The sequence below is a fragment of the Mesoplodon mirus genome (genome assembly GCF_964341445.2).
Source record: "Mesoplodon mirus genome assembly, chromosome: 4".
NCBI lineage: Eukaryota > Metazoa > Chordata > Mammalia > Artiodactyla > Ziphiidae > Mesoplodon > Mesoplodon mirus.
The window spans coordinates 96,981,740-97,002,394 of NC_138979.1; the positions used below are offsets into that span (position 1 = coordinate 96,981,740).

Here is a 20,655-nt window from a genome sequence, read left to right on the forward strand (position 1 = left end):
TGTAAGTTACAGGAAAGGCTCACGATATCATTTATTTTGTTTTTTTTTTTTTTTTTGCATTACGCGGGCCTCTCACTGTTTTGGCCCCTCCCGTTGCGGAGCACAGGCTCTGGACGCGCAGGCTCAGCGGCCATGGCTCACGGGCCCAGCCGCTCCGCGGCATGTGGGATCCTCCCGGACAGGGGCACGAACCCGCGTCCCCTGCATCGGCAGGCGGACTCTCAACCACTGCGCCACCAGGGAAGCCCGATATCATTTATTTTGAGGACAGAATTAGATGGGGCAAACTTTTTCTCCCATTTATTTATTTACTTATTTATTCAGGTTATTGTTGTTGTTGCTTTTTTAATCTCTGTGTGCAAAATGCTTCTTCCCCCCGATTCTTAGTACTAAGTGTCTGTATTTGTTTCTATTGTTGCCATAAAAAAAATTGGCACAGATTTAGCAGCTTAAATGACACAAGTGTATTATTTTAACTTCCCACAGGTAAGTGTATTTCTGGCCACTAAAGTCCACATCTGTCCCACGTGCAAAATATACTCACCTCATCCCAAATTCCCCCAGAGTCTCAACTTATTACAGCATCAACTCAAAGTCCAAAATCTCATCAGCTCAAAAGGTTTCAATCTCATCATCAACTCCAGTATGGGTGAAGCTCTGGGAATGATCCATTCTGGGGCACGATTTCTTTCTACCTGTGGACTGTGAAATTAAAGAAACAAAATAGAATGCTTTCAAAATATAATGGTGGGACAGGCATAGGATAACAGTTATAGGTATTTCAGTTCAAAAAGGGAGAAAGTGGAAAGCAAAAAAGAGTCATTTGTCTCAAGTATTTCTAAATCCAGCTAAGCAAATTCCAGTAGGTTTCAAGGTCTGAGAATAATCCTTTGTGGCCTGTGGCTCTGTCCCCTGGACTCATGGCTCTGCCTTCTGTCATCTTTCCTTTTTCATGAAGGTTAGCATGGGTTTGCAGCTGGGAGTAGTTTTATCAGCCTGTTTCCTACGTATAGAATTTTTGGAGTTTGACAACCTTCTTTAATTTTGGACTTTCTCTGTCCGTTTCAGTTCAAGCTGGCAGGGTTTCTGCTGGCATGACATTCTCAAGAACCTTGTGGGTCTCCCATGTATGTAATGGGGATTTACTCCATTAGACAAGAGGCTCATTCACAAACCTTTCCTAGGTAATCCCATTTCTATTTTTAGCTTTTGTTTATATGGCTGAGAGAACAGTCCTTAAACTGTCTAGTTTGATTGAGGGTATTTATGAGGCACATCCTTAGTCCAAGGGCCTTTTGTGACTTTATTCTCTGACCTTTTGACCTTTCCAAGATGTCACACCTTCACATTTCCAACAGTGAATCTTTTAATTTTAGCACCTTGCCATCCAGATACTCTGAGAGTTTTCAAAATGATAAAAATCCTGGTTCTTCTTTGTTTAACAGTTCTTCCCTGAATTTATCTCTTTCCTCTTACATTTTACTAAAACCAGCAAGAAGGAACTAGAACTCGCTTTCAACACTTTGCTTGGAAATTTCCTCTGCTAAATGTCCAATTTTAGTTTTTACAAATCCTGCTTTCTACACAACTACAAGACACAATTCCACTAAACTTTTCTTTTTAAAACAGTTTTATTTATTTATTTATTTTTGGCTGTGTTGGGTCTTTGTTGCTGTGCGCAGGCTTTCTCTAGTTGCGGTGAGTGGGGGCTACTGTTCATTGTGGTGTGTGGGCTTCTCATTGTGGTGGCTTCTGTTGTTGAGGAGCATGGGCTCTAGGCACGTGAGCTTCAGTAGTTGTGGCACACGGGCTTATTTGCTCTGTGGCATGTGGGATCTTCCCAGACCAGGGCTTGAACCCATGTCCCCTGCATTGGCAGGCAGATTCTTAACCACTGGGCCACCAGGGAAATCCACCACTAAACTTTCTGCCACTGTATAACAAGGATTCTCTTTTCTTCAGTTTATAAGGGCATGTTTTTTAGTTTCTTCTGAGACCTCATAGGCAGTACCTTTAATACCCATATTTCTAATAGTAATCCACTCAAAAGAAATCTAGACTTTTAAAATCATTCTTCCAGCCATTGCCTGTTGCCCAGTCTGAAAGCCACTCCATATTTTGTATTTGCTACAGTGGCACTCCACTCCTGGTATCAAAATCTGTATTAGTTTTCTATTGCTGCCACAACAAATTACCACCAACTTAGCTTCAACAACGTAAATTTACTAACTTACTACTCTGCACATTAGAGATCTGCCATGGGTATCACCAGGCTAAAATCAAAATGTTGGGAATGACATATATACACTATTATATATAAAATAGATAACTAATAAGAACCTGCTATATAAAAAATAAATTAATTAATTTAAATTTTTTAAAAAAGTGTTGGCACGGCTGCATTCCTCTCTGGAGGTTTTAGGAAAGCATTGAGAGTTTTGTTTATTTGTTTTTTGTTTTTGCTCATTTGGGTTGCTAGAATTCAGTTCTTTGCAGCTGTAAATCTAATATCCCTGTTTCTTTGTTGGTTGTCAACTGAGGGCCCTTCCTAGTTTCCTTGACTCATGGTCAGCCTTCTTCTTTTTTTTTTTTTTTTTTTTTGCGGTACGCGGGCCTCTCACTGTTGTGGCCTCTCCCGTTGCGGAGCACAGGCTCCGGACGCGCAGGCCCAGCGGCCATGGCTCACGGGCCCAGCCACTCCGCGGCATGTGGGATCCTCCCGGACCGGGGCACGAACCCGTGTCCCATGCATCGGCAGGCGGACTCTCGACCACTGCGTCACCAGGGAAGCCCAGCCTTCTCCTTCTTAAAAGCCAATAACGTCAGGTTGAGTCCTTCTCATGTTTCAAATCTCTCCTCCTTTTTCTGTCTTAAATCTCCCAGCTCTTTCCACAGCTGGGAAGGGTTCTTTGCTTTGAAAGCCTCATGTGATTAGATTGGGCCCACCCAGATAATTCCCCCATCTCAAGATCTGTAATCTTAATCACATTCTGTGATATTGTGATTTATAGTAAGAAATATATATTTGGTCTAAAACCTATAAAATTTCCCAAGTGATGAGAGCATCAAAGTTGTCTTTTGTCATATTGATGAAGTGAGTTTTGGAAAGCACATAAGAATGGGAGCTGGTTGCCAGGGGAGCCGACCATGTCATTAGAGGGTTGGAAGTTTTAGTTCTAGCCCTCAGCCTCTGGGGAGGGGAGAAGGGCTGGTGGTTGAATAGATTGCCAGTGGCCAGCGATTTAATTGGTCATGCCTATGTAATGAAGCCTCCATAAGAACCCCAAACTATGGTGTTCTGAGAGCTTCCAGATTGGTGAACACCTGGAGATTTAGAGAGCATTGTACACTCAGAGAAAACATGGAAGCTCCATGCCCTTTCCGCACACTTTGCCCTATGCATCTCTTTGAGCTGGCTGTTCCTGAGCTATATCCTTTCATAATAAACCAGTAATCTAATAAGTAAAATGCTTCTCTGAGTTATGTGAGCTGCTCTAGCAAATTCATCGAACCCAAGGAGGGAGTTGTTGAGACCTCCAATCTATAGCCTGTCAGTCAGAAGTGCAAGTAACAACCTGGGCTTGGGATTGGCAACTGAAGTGGAGGGCAGTCTTGTGGAACTGAGCCCATAACATGTGGAGTCTGATGTTATCTCTGGATAGAAAGTGCCAGAACTGAGTTGAATTGTAGGACACCTAGTGGTGTAGGGGAAACACCGCCCCCCCTGCACACATTGGAATCTGGTGATTAGACCACCTTTTACATTTGCAAAGTTTCTTTTACCACGTTTCTGATATTAGGACGTGGATGTCTTTGGGAGTCTTTAGTCTGCCTACCATACTGTCAGCATCCATATCTGAACCCAGGTTAGTCTGACTATGTTTGGACTTTTTTCACCGGACTCCATAGTTATTTCCTAATTGCCCAGAGGCTCTGCTCATCTTGTACCCCTGTTCTTGCCACTGTGTTTGTATCAGATAATAATGCTTTGGGCCATAAGTAACAGGTACCAGATAACCAAGAGCTGCTTGAGCTACTTAAACCAGTAAAGATTTATTTTTCTCATATAACAATGTATCTAGGGATGATTGCTGGTCTTGTTGCAGTGATTCAAGGATTTCAAGGCCATTGGCTTGATAACTTGGTTGGTCTTTCTTTCATGATTGCAGTATGACTGCCACAGCTCCAGATAGCACATCGACATTCAGGATAGGAAGACGAGGTTTTGAAAAGGGAGGGGAGGCTCCAGTTTTCTCTGCCCCTTTTGTCAGGAAAGGAGGTGTTTTCTCAGAAGCCCCCATGAAACTTTCATTACATCTCATAGACCAGAACTGTGTCGCATGCCCTGACACCCTGCAGTTGCAAGGAAGCCTGAGAAAGTGGGTATTTAGCTTTTCCCGGTAGAGGTGGGCAAAGGAAAAGAGGATTGGAAATGAAGTTTGGATTAGCCAGCTCATAATGCCAGAGTTTCAATTGGTCCAGGACCCTGTCTTTGCCTTCTTCTCTTGCCAATCCACAGTTAGAATTAGAATCCTGCTCCTGGGTCAGACACCTCGTGATGACTGTGCTGGGGACCACCTGTCCAACACCCACACACTCTTTGTAAGATATCCCTAACCCCAATTATCCACTTAGAATGCCATCTGCAGGGATCTGGATGCACTTCCTGTCACTGTCTGCTGCTGGCCCTGGAAGCACCTGGCCACCTTTCAGAGGCCTAGAGACTCCACCAGTCCATTTGGCTATGTACAAACACGCCTCTGTTCTGATAGCACCTGTTTTTAAATGGGTCATTTTAAAGCTTTATGCATGTGTGTGTGTGTGTGTGTGCAACATGGTGCATGTGCATACAGAAAAAAGGGGAAATAGGCCATGTTGACCAAAGACAGTTTTATTCTCTGCTAGCTTTAAATTCTATTTAGGTAGAAGGTCTTCTGAAAATATTACTATGGCAGAGATACTATTTTCTATCACAATATCCATTCTCCTCTCCTTCCCCAGTAACAGACTATGATTTTATGTGCAGCAGCCATGCACCCAGACAAAAGACTTCTTCATTCTCAGATAAAGAAGACTTCATTATCTCTTACAGCTACTTGCAGCCATGTGACTAAACTCTGGCTAATGTGATGTAAGTGGAACATTGTGTTGGGCTTCTAGGATATTTCTTTAAAGAGAGTGGGCATGTCCTTCTTTGTCCTTTCATCCATTTTGCTGCCTGGAGTGGAGATGAAATAGCTGGAGCTTTATCTGCCATTTTGGACTATGAGGAAAAGAGATATACTTTAAGGTTGGCCAAGAGCTGACACTATCCTTGGACTTCCCACTTCCAGGGAAATAAATTTTTTGTTCAAGCCACTCTTCTTTAGAATTTTTGTTTTATTTTCAACTGAACCTGACCCTAAGTAACTCATCTATTTTTCGTCTGCATGATGTCTAACTCTACATAGCACTTTCAGGTACATTATCTCATTTCCAACAGATGGGAAAATATCCATTTTCCTGTGCAGTTTCTAGCTGGCCCTGGTTTGATGAGAGCCAGTAAGGACCAATAGCAACCATCAGAGAGCTATTTACCTACCGAAGTTGAAGACTGTGGGAAAACTGGAAACATTTGGTTCAGGAGGCAAAAAGAAGATGTTGCTTTCAGAGTTAATGACGACTCTGGGGAGAACTCTGCCTCTGTTTTTCGAAGCTCGGTCGTGACTCTCAGAGACTCAACCCTTGTTCACTACCTCACTACCCCATGTTTAAAAGGGTATTGGTCTGGGGCTTCCCTGGTGGTGCAGTGGTTAAGAATCCACCTGCCAATGCAGGGGACACGTGTTTGAGCCCTGGTCCAGGAAGATCCCACATGCCACAGAGCAACTAAGCCCGTGCACCACAACTACTGAGCCCTCATGCTGCAACTACTGAAGCCTGCGCTCCTAGAGCCTGTGCTCCACAACAAGAGAAGCCACCGCGATGAGAAGCCATTACAATGAGAAGCCCGCGCACTGCAACAAAGAGTAGTCCCCACTTGCTGCAACTAGAGAAAGCCCGTACGCAGTAATGAAGACCCAAGGCAGCCAAAAATAAATTTAAAAAAAAGGATATTTGGTCTCTGCCAAGAGATTTTTATGAATATTGTCTTGTGGAAATTTTTTTTCCTGAAATAGAGCTTCAGCTGTGTTTTCACTCCTCACTGGTGGGCTGTTGGACTCATCCTCAGTGAAAATTCTTAAGGAGTAGGTATTGCCTAGTGACTGTTCTTCAGGTGTGGGTCTGCTTTGTGATGGACATGGTATCGGTGGCTGGAGTAGGAGTCCTAGCCTCTGGTGCCACCTGCTCCACTTTGTTCCAAAATAGCAACTGGTCCACCATCTCCCAGAGTTGTTTTTGTCTTGTTCTATCTCCACCCCCCTATACCCTCTAGCACACCCTTCCTCCACCCCAACTCCCACACTGGGTTCTCTTCCAAAGCTGGACAGGCATCTTTGCCCAGGTCCCCTTCTCCTCCACTCCTCTAAGAAATCCTAGCAGGACCTGGCTAATTCTATCATGGCCCAGCCTGACCCAGCACTTCCTTGAAACTGCCTGTTCCACCCAAGTAGCCCAGCCAGGGCAGGCTGTCCCTTAAACTGACACTTTGATTCACAACAGGCTCCCTTGGATGGGGGCAGTGTGTCTCAAAGCAGAGGAGGCATACACAGTGGTCTAAGCAGAACCCTGCTTTCCAAGGGCAGTGATGAGAGGGGTTAATGTACTCTGATGGTTTAAAGACAATAATGGTTTTTCTTATCTATTATTCATATTTTTACTCCTAACAGTCCTGTGAGGTATTTCAGGCGAATTTTATAGATATGATCTCCAAAGAGGAGAGGGGAGCAAAAACTGACATTTAGTGAGCACCAAGTGTGAGTAGTTAGGTTCTTGCACACACTGGCTGTTACCCTTCCCAGCAGGGAAGGGTACGTGCCTGAAGCGAGTCAGCGCTCAGTTCTACACGAGACCCACCATGGGGCTTGCACAAGCCAGTAACGCAGAGCGGCTTACTATAAACTCGGAACCTTGACTGTGTCTTCTGTAGTGTGGAGATGACAGGCCTGGGATCTAGACTTGAGCTCTCTGGTGTCCCGGGAGGCAGCGGAGTACAATGGCTACCAGCACAGGCTCTGCAGCCAGGCGGAGCTGCTGGAGGGATCCTGGCCTCATTGTTCAACAGCCAGGGGACCTTGCCCAAGTCACTGACCTTGCTCTGAGCCTATATTCCACGTCGGTAAGGCGGTGATGAAAATTGTGCCGGCCTCCGACATCTGTTATAATGATTGAATGTGAGTGCAGGTAAACTGTCTTTTGTTCCATCATTAGTGGCTCTTGTTAATATTATTTTCATCATTACTAACTGAAGGGGATGTTCTGACATCCTGGGAGAAAGGAAGCCATCGGCCTTGCCCACCCACCCACCTGGAATGGAGATCTTACTCAGTTAACGAGCCTGCTCTGGGGCTGTTGGGGTAGTTTTTCAGCTTCTGTCTTTGGGCTGAGAGCTGCCCAGCCGGCCTGGCTGGGCCTCTGAGGCTGTTCCCCACTCCCCAGTTGCAGATCTGGTTTCTCTCACCTTCATGAAAGGCCCCGGCAGAGATGCCTACCAGAGCCAAGATCTCCAGGGTCCCCTAGGTACAGAGAAGCAGCCCATGGTGGCCATGGCTGCTTTCTTATCTTACCTGGTCCCACTTGGTTCCCCTCCCTCTCCTCCCCAGCCCTTCTAGGATTCATTCCTCCTGAGGGACGGGGGCTGGTCTTAGCCCCTGGAGTGTGGCCCGCACAGTGCATGCCTGGGTGAGCAGGCCCCCTGGGCACCCCCTCCTCCAGGCATAAAGACCTCAGCCAGGACTCACATAAGCCAGGCGGACTCCTGTTTATCTTTCCTTCTCCAGGCCCACACGAGTGTTAGGAAATTGTTTCTTTGAACAGTGTTGGCTTTCTCAGCTTCTCCTACTTTGTGCTAATTTTTCTTTTTAGTTTCCTTGGATAGTGTAGACTCTACTCTGTAGGGGGTAAGAGTGCCAGCTTCGGGGGCTGCCAGTCATGTGCTTGGTGAGGCAGGCACTGTGTGGGGCATGTTGCCAAGTGCCTTACAGGGATCAGGATTATCTCATGAGCCCTTAAAACATCTCCATTACGTGGCTGCTCCTAATAGGTGAGGGCATTCAGGCACAGAGAGGTAAAGTAACTTTCTCAAGATAGTATAGCATGGGGTCTGTGACACCCAGGAAGGGACTCTTGTGAGAGAAGGAGAGAGGTGGGGAGGAAAGAAAATGAGGAAGGTTACTTCACAGTCCTGCCCAGAGCCTTGTCTCCTCAGCCCCAGGGATGTGGAGTCCAACTGGCTTAGCCACTCTCTTCAGTTTTGCCAGGAGGAGGTGTGAGGGCAGAGAGGGGAGGTCGGTGAGCATTGATGGGAAGATTTATAAAGATGCAAAAAAGGCCTTCCCAGGGAAAAACCATCCTAACAGTTTTGGCAGGCGGGATGCGAAAAGGTGCAGAATTTCTGTGGGGGAGGAGGAAGCCAGCAAGGATGCCTTTTCAGCTGCTTACAAGTAACCATTTAATTCAGAACCTGTGTTTGGATCTCAAGGGAACTCAGGCCACCAAAGTCATAAATACACATGAGCCTAATGCAGCCTTGTGGGCAATAAGACAGTGAAGGTGGCATCCCTGATTCCCGTGGCTGCCGGTTTGTTTTAATTTTTGGCTTAATGTTCAGTTTCAGAGGCAAGGGCCTTGGCCCACCAAGAAATGTAACCTTCAGCCGAGATTTTCTTGTCTCTTCTGATATGTGATTTCACATCCTCTCAGTGCTTCAGCAGTTTCCTCTTCTTCATTCCTAAAAGAACCTGCATTTCCCTTTCTCAGCTCCCTTCCTGGCTTCCTGTGTGCTAAGCCTCTTGCAGTTGTCATCATGTCTTCAGAATGCATTTGATAGGTACAGGAAGTTGCACCAGACGGGAGATGGAACCAGCAATCAATAAAAAAAAGAACTATGTTTCTAAGAAAAATGCATCACGTCTTCCCCCAGGAGTTGTGTACCATATGTCCTAATATCCGTGGAACAATGGGTCTAATTTTTAGCTCTTCTGCTTGGCTTTCCCGGCCATCTCAACACAAAAGAAAATGGACCTTTTAACCTGCTGCCCAGCTTGCAGATGATTTACACTAAAGATTGCCTTTCCCTTTAACCCTTTCCTCAGATATCACAAAATAAAATCTCTCCTTTCTCTCCCTCCAGCTTTATTTCTCCTGGCTACTAGTTTAGTATATTTATGGTGCATGAGTCATCAAGCTGCCGCCTGATTGGATAAAAACCAAGCACCCCTGAGACCATCAGTCAATTACAGCTATTCTCAGCTTCATTCACTGATTTATTAGCTTGCACACACAGAGAGAAATTCATTCAGCAAAGTTCATTCATAAAAATTTCAACACTCTGCGTATCATCCTGCACATCTCAGCCTTCTGTTGCAGATAGGCTCCTGAAAGAAGCTCTGAGGGGAGTCGGGGAGGGAGGGAAGCTCGGAGCCAGGGTGGGCAGGCTGGGAGGGGATCTGAGGATCACGGAGGGATCACAAGTCCCTGAAATAATGCGGAGCAGCGCCTGTCACTAGCACTCCTGGCTTGTGGCCCAGAAGGGATGCATGACAAGATCTTCCAAGAGAGGGCAGCCATCAGAAGAAACGAACCCGGGCACAAGGGCCTTTGGCCCACATATACATTTTCTTTTCTCCTTTTTTTAAAAAATGAGCAATCATTGGAACAAGTAAAGGGTTAATGAGCCAGACATTGCCCCGCCCTGTGGGAACCGGAGGGAGCAGGTTTGAAAGTTCCTGTGTGCAGAAGGGGAGGCTGGGGGGTAGGGGGCGTTAAATATTTCTGCAAGGCTCCCGCACCGCCAGCGATGCGGCGGGACCGGCTGGCCGGGCGCGCGGCCCCGTGCCGTGCCTAACAGTTGGCCGTGAGCGGTTGCCGCCGCCGCCGCGAGGCTGGGTCCAGGCTTTCCCAGCAAGGAATCCGAGGTGAGAACACCGGGTGCCGCCGCTGGGCCAGGGAGGGACTGAAATCAGCTGGGAAGGCGTTTTCCCCTGGGCTGTTACCCTCGAGGACCCGGAGCCAAAGCGGGCGAGGGCGAGAACGGAGTTGGAGAGGTGGCAGCCGCCAAGTTGCACGGGGCGTTGAGGCATTTGCTTTCCGCACTGTTTATCTAGCAGACGACGAGGCGATTTATGCAACAGTATCCTGTTTCAGCACTGCCAAGGCTATGCGAGAACGCGGTCCGGACAGCCTGGCAGGACTCGTGCTGTATGTAGGACTCTTCAGGCACCCCGGGATGCTGCACAGGGCCAAGTATAGCCGCTTTCGGAACGAGTCCGTCACGTCCTTGGAAGAAGGCAGCCCCGGAGGCTCAGCGGGGAACAAGGGCTCGCCGCAGCCTCCCTACCCTGCCCTGGCACCTCACCTGCCGGCTGAAGATGCCACCTTGGCGTCCCAGGAGAGCCCCACCCCACTGTGCACCTTGATCCCTCGCATGGCCAGCGTAAAGCTGGCCAACCCAGCCACCTTGCTGAGTCTGAAAAACTTTTGCTTGGGTACCAAAGAGGTACCTCGACTCAAGCTCCAGGAAAGCCAAGACCCGGCTCCCAGCAGCCCGGCTTCCCCTGAAACCAGTCTGAATAGGGCCATGCCAGCACCTCCGCCTCAGCGGGATGCCCTGGGACACAGGGCGACCTCGTTAACTCCTGATGCCTGCCCTCTTCCCGGCCCTGGGGAGCCAACCCCCGGGGTTGGCAGGCAGGACAAGCACTTTCTGCAACACCTGTTGGGGATGGGCATGAACTACTATGTGAGGGTAAGTCCATTTTCCTCTCTGCACCCCTTCTACAAGGGGCACCTTCTCTGCTTTCTGAAAGGGGCTGTACATCACCTGGCCGGGTTCTAGGTTTGGATAAGACATTGTGTAGCTGGAGGGAGGGGAAGAGGGAGGCTGAGCTTACAGGTTTCCTTACAGATATCTGGCCTGTATTGGAGTCACACAACTTTTGGCTCAGGGGCATGAACTGGTGCTAACTCATAGGTAGTTGCCAGGTGTAGGGGCAACTTCTCATAGAGACAGCTGAGATGTCCCCCCGGACTGATCATTCTGGCCAAGAAGACTCAAGAATTTCAAATCTAATTAGTGATTGAGACCCCATAAATTTTACTGGCCACTGTGTTTCAGTAGAGATTTTTGTGCTAGAGGAATACATGGTGTGTAAGGGACTTGTATTATTTCTGAAAATCTAATTCAGCATTTAACAAACACTTCTCAGAACATGGCTGAGCTTCTAGCCTTGTGCTAGGAGCTAGTCTTAGGTCTTTGGTGCACATTTTTTTGTCTTTATTGCCTACGCTGTGCCCACTGGTCCTTGCCCATGAGCTATGTGCAAAATCAAGGTCTTTACTGGCCTTGCATCTGCCCTTTTCCATTCCAGATCTGGGTAAAAGAAGAATAGAAGATTTGGCCTCTGCCCTTCTAGAGCTCACATTTCAATCGGGGAGACCAACAAATGCATGTGAAATAATAAGAGGACAATATTTAGCAATAGATATCTGGTGTGAGAATGCTGAGGGAATTCAGGAAAAGGGAAAGGTTGTTGTGGTCTGGGATTCATTCATATGGGAAACCTTCAGGAGAAGGTGCATCTTGGAAGAGCTATCAGATTTTTATTGGCAGAAGTGGGGAGACACCTGGCAGGGCAAGAATATGAGCAAAGTCCAAATGGCAGGTATTACTGTGGTGGCTGCAGGGGAGCATCACACTGGGCTTAACTGGAGAAGAGAGGGGATGCTGGAGGGTAGTGGGTGATAGAGAGTATGGCTGGCACATAGTTGATGCTCAAACAAATTTGAGTCAAATAAAGACAAATACAGATCTCGGGTAGCTTGGGGAGGAGGGAGCAGCTGACCAAAGCTCTTAATGCCGTATGGGGAGTTTGTAAACACTCTGATTCATAAACAGAAAGTATCATAGGTTTGTAGGCCAACTATAACTTGATGAAAAGGTTTCAAAAGGTCAGTCTGTGAATTTATTTTAGATGGACTGAAGCAGGGAAAAATTATAGATTTGGAGGCCGATAAGAAAGATACTCTGGGAGTTTAGGCACCAGGGGATGGGAACATGGATTAATGTGCAGGTGAGAGAAAGGAGATGAATGTAAGAGCCTCTGTGAGAAGCCTCAACAGTCTTGGGTGACTGAGCAGATCATTTCAGATCATAATACACATAACAGAATGGTGAACATTTATTAAGCAATGGGTAGATTGCTGAGTGTGTTATTGCTATTTATAGAGGTTGTGGATGATTATTGATAAAGGAGTTGTGAGGAATGAAAAATAACTTCGAATGTAAGCCTCAGCATGGGATTGGTGATGTCAGTGATAGAAACAGAATGAGTTGGGAAGGGGGTCATGCTAAGTTTGCTTTCGACGTGTTATGTTTAAAGGGATGATATCTAAGTGGTACTAATTTGTAGGTAGCAATTGTATAAAACTAGCATTCAGGTGAGAAGTCTTATCTGAAAGTAGACATTTAAGAGATAATCCAATAACTGTATTACACACAGACGGTTAAGATCTCAAAGAAGGCCAAATAATGAACACTGGAAGGGTTACAGTGAGAGCAGGCTAGGGCAGCCTAGGTGAATTGATAACAAAAATCTCCAAGGAAGATAAATTTATGGGACACTCAGCTCTTACCCTCCCTCACAGTGACACAGCTCAACATGGAAATAGTTACATGTATCTACTAAAAGTCCGTGGGCAATTCTCACTGGTCAAGCTTAAGCATCTGCCAGGCTCTAATGGAAAATTGTGACTCTCCAAACCCATACTTGGCACCTGCCTTCCCATCACCTAGACATCCTCTGCCGTCTGCCTTCCCTCTCCTTCCCTCTTGTACTTCCTTCCACCTCCCCACACCCACACACCTGTACAATTTTAAATGTGAAAGAGTTGCTGTGTGATCTCCATTTTCCTTAGGGAGTGTCGCCACTGGCATTTTAGATTTTTAACGAGGATTCCGACTGTCTTTTTCTGGCAATGATGACTGACCCCAGGAAAAGTGCTGACCCCATGATCCACGTGAATCATACTATGTTGCCAATAGACAGTGACGTGACACCAGTTAACACCTCTTTTAGGGAGTCAAAATACATGGAAAAGCCTACTTTATTAATTTTTATAAAACCCTACTTTGAAAGGTGGAAGGAACTCAGAAGTTATCAAGTTCATTGCCTCTGTGGGGAAACTGAAGTCCAGAGAAGTGAAAAAAAATTTTTTTTTTTTTTTTGCGGTACACGGGCCTCTCACTGTTGTGGCCTCTCCCGTTGTGGAGCACAGGCTCCGGACGCGAAGGCTCAGCGGCCATGGCTCACGGGCCCAGCCGCTCCGCGGCATGTGGGATCTTCGCGGACCGGGGCATGAACCCGTGTCCCCTGCATCAGCAGGAGGACTCTCTACCACTGCACCACCAGGGAAGCCCGAGAAGTGAAATTTTTTAAGGCCATATAGGTGAGTCAAAAGGAGAGTTAGCACTAGACCCCAATTGCCCCGTGTGCCATTCTGTGCTCTTTTCACCACAGGTTTTCATCCTGGTTGAGATCCTTCTCAGAATTCTTTTAGGTGTGATGTGAACCAATTTTAAAAGACAAAATGCCAACCTATTAATTTACAGTGAAAAATATTGTGCCAATTAAACCAAAATTGTGATCCCATCTGTAGGAAAATGCCCACAGAAAGATTTAAGTCAAAGGTTTCTTGGTGATGATGGAATCAGAGCAGAGAAGCGAGAGAGACATTCTTTTTAAAAAAAATTATTTTATAAAGGTAACACTTGTTTATAACATTATATGTTTCATGTGTACAACATTATATTTCTACTTCTGTACACACTACAGGGTGCTCACCAACCAAAAGTTTAGTTTCCATCCATCACCATACAGTTGACCCCTTTACACATTTTGCCGCCTGCCCCTCCCCCTCTGATAACCTGTACTCCGTTCTCTGTATCTACATGTTTTGCTTTGTTTATTTTTGTTTGTTTATTTTTTATATTCCACATATGAATGAAATCATATGGTATTTGCCTTCTCTGTCTGACTTATTTCACTTAGCATAATACTCTTAAGGTCCATCCACATTGTTGCAAATGGCAAGATTTCATTCTTTTTTATGGCTAATATCCCAGGGTGTGTGTGTGTGTCTGTGTGTGTATATTTATATATATATATATGCGCCACATCTTCTTTATCCGCTCATCCATTGATAGGCACTGAGGTTGCTTCCATACCTTGGCTAGTATAAACAATGCTGTGATGAACATCACGGTGCATATATCTTTTTGAGTTAGTGTTTTGAATTCTTTGGACAAATACCCAGAAGTGATGATTCTAGATCGTATAGTAGTTCTATTTTTAAATTTTTTAGGAACCTCCATACTGTTCTGCATAGTGGCTGTACCAATTTACATTCCCACCAACATTGTTTGGGGGTTCCCTTTTCTCCACACCCTCTCCAGCATTTATTGTTTGTAGATTTTTTGATGATGGCCATTCTGACTGGTATGAGGTGACAAAGATATTCTTGATGGCTAGTGGACATAGGGGCAACTCTTTTAGGCAAAAGGCAGCCACATATTCTACTCTCTTATCCACATCATGTGACTGCTCCTCTCTTTGCTCAAATTTATTTTATTCATTCTCTCATCTACTGAGAAAATATGTGCTGTGAACCAATTATGTGACAGGAACTGTTCCAGGCCTTGGGCATACATCAGTGAATTAAGAGACCAGGTCTGAGCCCTCATGGAACTTACATTCCAGTGAGGGAAGTTGAGCCATGATTGAATAAACAAGCAAATATAATATGTCACATGTAGTAAGTGCTAGGGAGCAATAAAGCAGGGGAAGTAAGAAAGGCAGTTATTGGGTAGAGATGGAGGATACTATATTCTTTCTGAGTAAAAATGGCATAGTTAGAGTTACTTTTAAGTTTGTCTTGAATCTTTTATCTTCACATTAGGGACTTAATTTGCCATCTACTCTAAGTTAGAGTTGACTTTGGATTAAATATCCTTTTAAAAAGGACTCTTCTTTTGGTCTTATTATGTAGAATCAGTGTTACAGCTGAGAATACTTGATGAATCCTGAGCACCTATTTTTGAGTAACTTTCTTTTAAGCTCAGAACTTGAACCCTCTGAAGGTCACTCAAGGAAGGTGGGCTAGCAAACCATTCTTTGAGAGATATCAAGTTAGAAATGGACAGCCAGACTGGGTCTGGGCAAAGTAGTGAGGTGGGTGAAGTCTGTTAAATGTGGCCAGATGGTAACATTTGTTCCCACCATAAGATTAAGTTTCATTTCTTTATGAGGTCTTCCCAAGTCACTTCATCTAGCAACAAACATTCATGTGGAGGTCTCCAGGTGCCCAACGTGGTCTGTGCATGGTGAGCATGGAAAATATACAACATGACCAGTGCTCGCATATCTAAAATGAGAGGACTGGTCTGTATGGCCTTTAAGGTGCCCCCATCACCAGCATTTTTCTTCTTCCAGTTTTATTGAGATATAATTGACATACAACACTGTATAAGTTTAAGGTGTACAGTATCATGATCTGACTTACATATATCATGAAATGATCACCACATAAGTTTAGTGAACATCCATCACCTCACATAGATACAAAATAAAAGAAAAAGAAAGAAATACTTTTTCCTTGTGATGAGAAGTCGTAGGATTTACTCTCTTAACCACTTTCATACGTAATGTACCATCACCGGCATTTAAAGGCACTAAAGCTCCTTTCTCCACATAGGAGGTATTTAAATGTTAGTTTCCTTTCCCACACCCAGTCCATAGATTGCCTACAAATTAATTCAAAGACTAAATAAAGTAGAGGCAAAGAAACTAACCTGGATAGAACTGAAACAGGTAAGCACAGTAGTTCTCACAATAACCCTCTGAGGAAGGTAGTTTTCTCCAGGTGAGGGCACAAAGACCCCAAGAGTTTGTCGTCTACCCAACACTTTACGCCTTACGTAAGTAGCAGACTGAGAATTCAAATCCAGGTTTGTCTCACTCCAGTGCTTGTCTTCTTCCCACCCTCTCCCCTTACCTCTGAGCAAGTCAGGCAGTCCTGCAGGTTCATAAATGGAGTAGCACAGATGAAGGACCACGCTAGGCAGGAGAACTTTATTATAGGACCAACCCATAGAATTTGTCTGCTTGCATTCATTTGCATGATTTCAGTCTCCTCACTTCAGCCTCACCCAGCCCAACCGTCTTCCCAGGCTGTATTAGTGTCCTAGGGCTGTTGGAACAAGTATCATAAACTGAGTGACTTATAACCAGAGGCATTTATTCTCTCTCAGTTCTGGAGGCTAGAAGTCTGAAATCAAGCTATCGGCAGGACATGATCTCTTTGAAGTCTCTCATCCTTCATTGCCTCTTCTAGCTTCTGGGGGCTGCTAGCAATCCTTGGCATTCCTTGGCTTAGAGATGTATGGCTCCAGTCTCCACCTTCATCTTCACATGGCTTTCTCTCCTGTGTGTCCAAGGACACCAGTCATTAGATTAGGGCTCACACTACTCCATTATGACTTCAACTTAACTTGATTATATCTGCAAAGGCTCAACTTTCAAATAAGGCCACATTCATAGGTTCTGGGGGTTAAGACTTCACCTTATCTTTTCGAGCAATGCAATTCAACCCTTAGCAGTCCCCAAGAACATTTACTGCAATGTGTTTGTCCACAGAGACTTTCTTGGGTATTGGGCTCATCAGCTTTGTGTGCAAATATGATCTTTTTTACTTCCTTTGTAAATCTCACGGTATAGTCTCACCATCCTGAAGCTGTAGACTAGTATTGTCTATTGTCTATTGTCTATTGTCTACAGTAGATGTGGTCAACGGTACTACAATGTTCTGTCTGCCCCAAGTGTCTTTTCTGCAGGAGAGCACTGGTCTAGGAATTATGAGATCTGGGTTAAAGTAATGGCTCTGACACTAGCCAGCTGTGTGACCTGGAATGAGTCATTTCACCTCCTCATTTTCTCATATTTAAAACAAGAGTTTGAATAGAATGCTGCCTAAGATCCTGAGACCCCAGGTCTCCTTTCCCACTGGTCTGAAATCTCCTTCTATCAGGATCTCTTTTCTGAAGGAAATAACTTTTCACATCTTTGTCTTAATAGAGAAGAGGTGGTATGTCCTTAGCACCCTCTTACTAACACTGAGCTGGCTTCACCAGTAAAGCAGAAACATTGCAATGGCATGGGTGCAGGTGGTCAAAATTTTACAAAGATGGTGAGATAGGCGTCATATGGAACAGCATCCAAGTGTGGGATTCCAGGGAGGAGCGGAGGGTGGACAGGTCCAGGGGGCAGGCCAGGGTGCATGATGATGGCCGGCACTCTGGAACCGTGGCCTAGCTCATGTGGTCTTGCTGGCCGGGTCATGCTGGGGCTTGGTGTCCAATCTGAGGTCTGTAGGAGCAGCAGGAGTTAACCTTTCTCTGTTGTCTCTGGACAAAAGTGATAAGAGAAAAAGGCCCTGCCACACACATAGACAGTCTGGTAACTCTAACCCTGAAAGAGGAAGATTCCTAACCCTGGGAAACTTTGAAGAGACTGTCCCATGGTCTATGCAAAATAAAGGCAGACCTTGGTGCTGTGGATCAGGTGCCCACAGCTAATGGAGGTGCTTTCTGCCTCTGCTAATTTCCCCTTTTTCAAAGTTATTGGTGGTTAAAAGAGACATAATACGGGTGGGAGGAAATAATTCCAGCTAAAACTGACAATTTGGCATGGAGGGTATTATATTTCCTTCCTGTTTCTTTCTTGAAGTAGATGAAGAGGTAGATTCTTCTAGAACTTAGGAAAATCCTGGTAGGTTTGACCTGTTGTTCCTATTCTCTTTAAACTCTCACACATCCCTTGATCTGACCAGTCCTTGACCACCCCTGACCACTAGAGCATTAATTGGAATACAGAGTTTCAGAGATCACCAGGTCCAAAACCTTCATTTTGCAGTTGAGGAACGAGGCTCAGAGATGTGAAATGACTTTCCCCAAGCCACACAGCAACTTAGTGGTGGAGCCCAGACAAGAGCTCCCAGTTCTGTCTACAACACTCTTTTTTTTTTCTATTGATGTATAGTTGATTTATAATGTCGTGTTAGTTTCAGGTGTACAGCACAGTGATTCAGTTATACATACATATATATATGTGTGTGTGTGTGTGTGTATATATATACATGTATAACTGATATATATATTCTTTTTCAAATTCTTTTCCCTTATAGGTTATTACAAAATATTGAGTATAGTTCTCTGTGCTATACAGTAAGTCCTTGTTGGTTATCTCTTTTATATATTGCAGTGTGTATGCCCAACACTCTATTTTCTGCCCCTATCTTGCTTCACCTTCCCTCACTCCCCAGAGTAAATGCGCTATGTCAAACATGCCTACTTGATTGAAATGTTGAGCGTATGTATTTTTTTAAACACCAGAATAAAATCTTTTTTCTAATAGGAAGACTGTTTTTAAAAAGCAGTGAGGGGCCTCCCTGGTGGCGCAGTGGTTGAGAGTCCGCCTGCCGATGCAGGGGATACGGGTTCGTGCCCCGGTCTGGGAGGATCCCATATGCCGCGGAGCGGCTGGGCCCGTGAGCCATGGCCGCTGGGCCTGCGCATCCGGAGCCTGTGCTCCGCAACGGGGGAGGCCACAACAGTGAGAGGCCCGCATACCGCAAAAAAAAAAAAAAAAAAAAAAAAAAAAAAAAAAAAAAAAAAAAAAAAAAAAATAAAAAGCAGTGAGAAGGAAAAAGAGAGCGAGGAAGAGTGCAAGGAGGCTGAAGTGCAGTGGCTTTGCCAGTTTTACCCATTGTTTATGGAGGTCCCTGTGGGTGGCAACGTGTCCACGTTGGACCAGGACTTGTACAACATGCATGGACTGGCCCCGTTTCATTCATCTTCCGAAACCCTTTGGGGTCATTTCCCTGATGCGGCTTTTCCTCTCACTTCCATTTTCATATTACTTTAAAGCCAGTACCATGTCATCACACGGGTTGGATTGAACCACCCCTGTTTCCCAATGTGACAGTCCCATCACGAGGGAGTGATCTAAGTGATACACACAGCTCACAGGGCAAGGCCATTTCACAGTTTCTTCCCCAAAGCAGGAGTATGAGGTAGCTGGGGTCTCTTACCCTCTCCTAAGAGATACAAGCTTTGGATCTCAGGGAGGTCTGGTCAGATTTGCAATGAAGTATTAAGATCATGGTGACCACAAGATGCAGGCCTCAATGCTTCATGCAAATAGCTGCTATATGAAAAGATTGCATCTGAAACAGGAGAGTTTTGTGAAGGGGTATTTGGAAAAGTCAAGAGGCCTCAAGGAGCTGGATTTTTGAAAACATTTGTTGGGAGCATCATATGAAAATGTATTGATAGCATAGCAATGATGATAAAGGAGTATAAATTTGCAACCATTAGCTCGGGCGTACAAGGGATGTCATTAAAAATATATATATATTTAAAATCACATGAAATCCAGCACCAAGCCCTCTCTTGTTTGTTTGACAATACTGTCAGTTTCGATCACTATTTGTCCCCCAATCTCAGGATCACGTAATGAATCAAGGGGCTTATTTAGCATCCCTAAATTGGGGAAAGGTCTCTGAGCTTCAGTTCATTGTTTATCGATGGTCCCCTAAAGGCAGGAGCACCCCTGCATCTAGACCTCTATTTGTCCACTAGGATGTTTACTCATTCTGGGAGCCCCTTCTGAGAATCCAGCCTCTCTAGCTGCCCCTCCAGCCGTTCCCCTCCAGAGGCCTTGTACTTCCCTGGAGCCTGGCCAGGATGCAGGTTGGGGGTCTGTAATGCTTAGAGGCCCACCAATATCAACCACCCATCACCTTCCCACTTATGCCCCCGAAGAACAGGGATGACAGATGGCTAAAGCACGTTCATGGGAAACCCAGAAGCAACCAGCAATCAAAGGGGTGTGATTGTTGGAGGACATGGCACAAAGACAGGAAGGAGAGGGAGGACATTCAAGGCTAAGGAAGGATGGGATGAAGTTGAAGGAGCTGCTCACATTTGTCAGGGTTAGACACTGGCAGCCAAGGGTTCTGAAGGAAAATGAGGCCGAAGGCAGTTCTTGGGAGGAATTGGAAATCTTGTTGCCTGTGGGAGGTTCATGAGATTGAGAGAGGGAGGGAGAGGGGGAAAAGAATGCAGAGTACAGGCAGTGCCTACCCAGAAAAGAATCTGGAACACAGAGGTCATAAAGCAACAGTTTAGCGATGTATTTTGTTTGGCCAAATTAGAAAAAAAAAATTTCTTTGGATTAGTGCCAACGTTTAAAAACGAAGACATTCCAGATAAAACTCTGGATTTCTGGCTTCTTAGAAGAGCTGGCAGCACCAGGCTGACCACATGTCAACAGATGACCAGAGCTGGGGGCTGAGCCACGGTCCCACCCAGTTTCACTCGCTTATATCACCTGTCTGCCCCCCGAAGGTGGCTGAGTTTGCATACCCACCTGTAATGTTATCTTTCATTTTCCAATTCAGAAC

At 45.4% G+C, this 20,655-nt stretch overlaps 1 protein-coding gene across 2 annotated transcripts in view; it reads left to right on the plus strand.

The window, feature by feature from the left end:
* Positions 1-10,098: 10,098 nt before the first annotated feature.
* The window catches only part of SHC4 (SHC adaptor protein 4), a 129,786-nt gene continuing 119,229 nt past the window's right edge, over positions 10,099-20,655 (plus strand). Inside the window, exon 1 of one of the 2 annotated variants that reach the window (XM_082617900.1) lies at positions 10,099-10,885. In XM_082617900.1, the coding sequence (XP_082474026.1) occupies positions 10,298-10,885 (588 nt within the window). In that variant the 5' untranslated portion in view covers positions 10,099-10,297. The remainder of the gene's footprint in view (positions 10,886-20,655) is intronic. The other variant, XM_082617899.1, reaches the window with a different exon arrangement.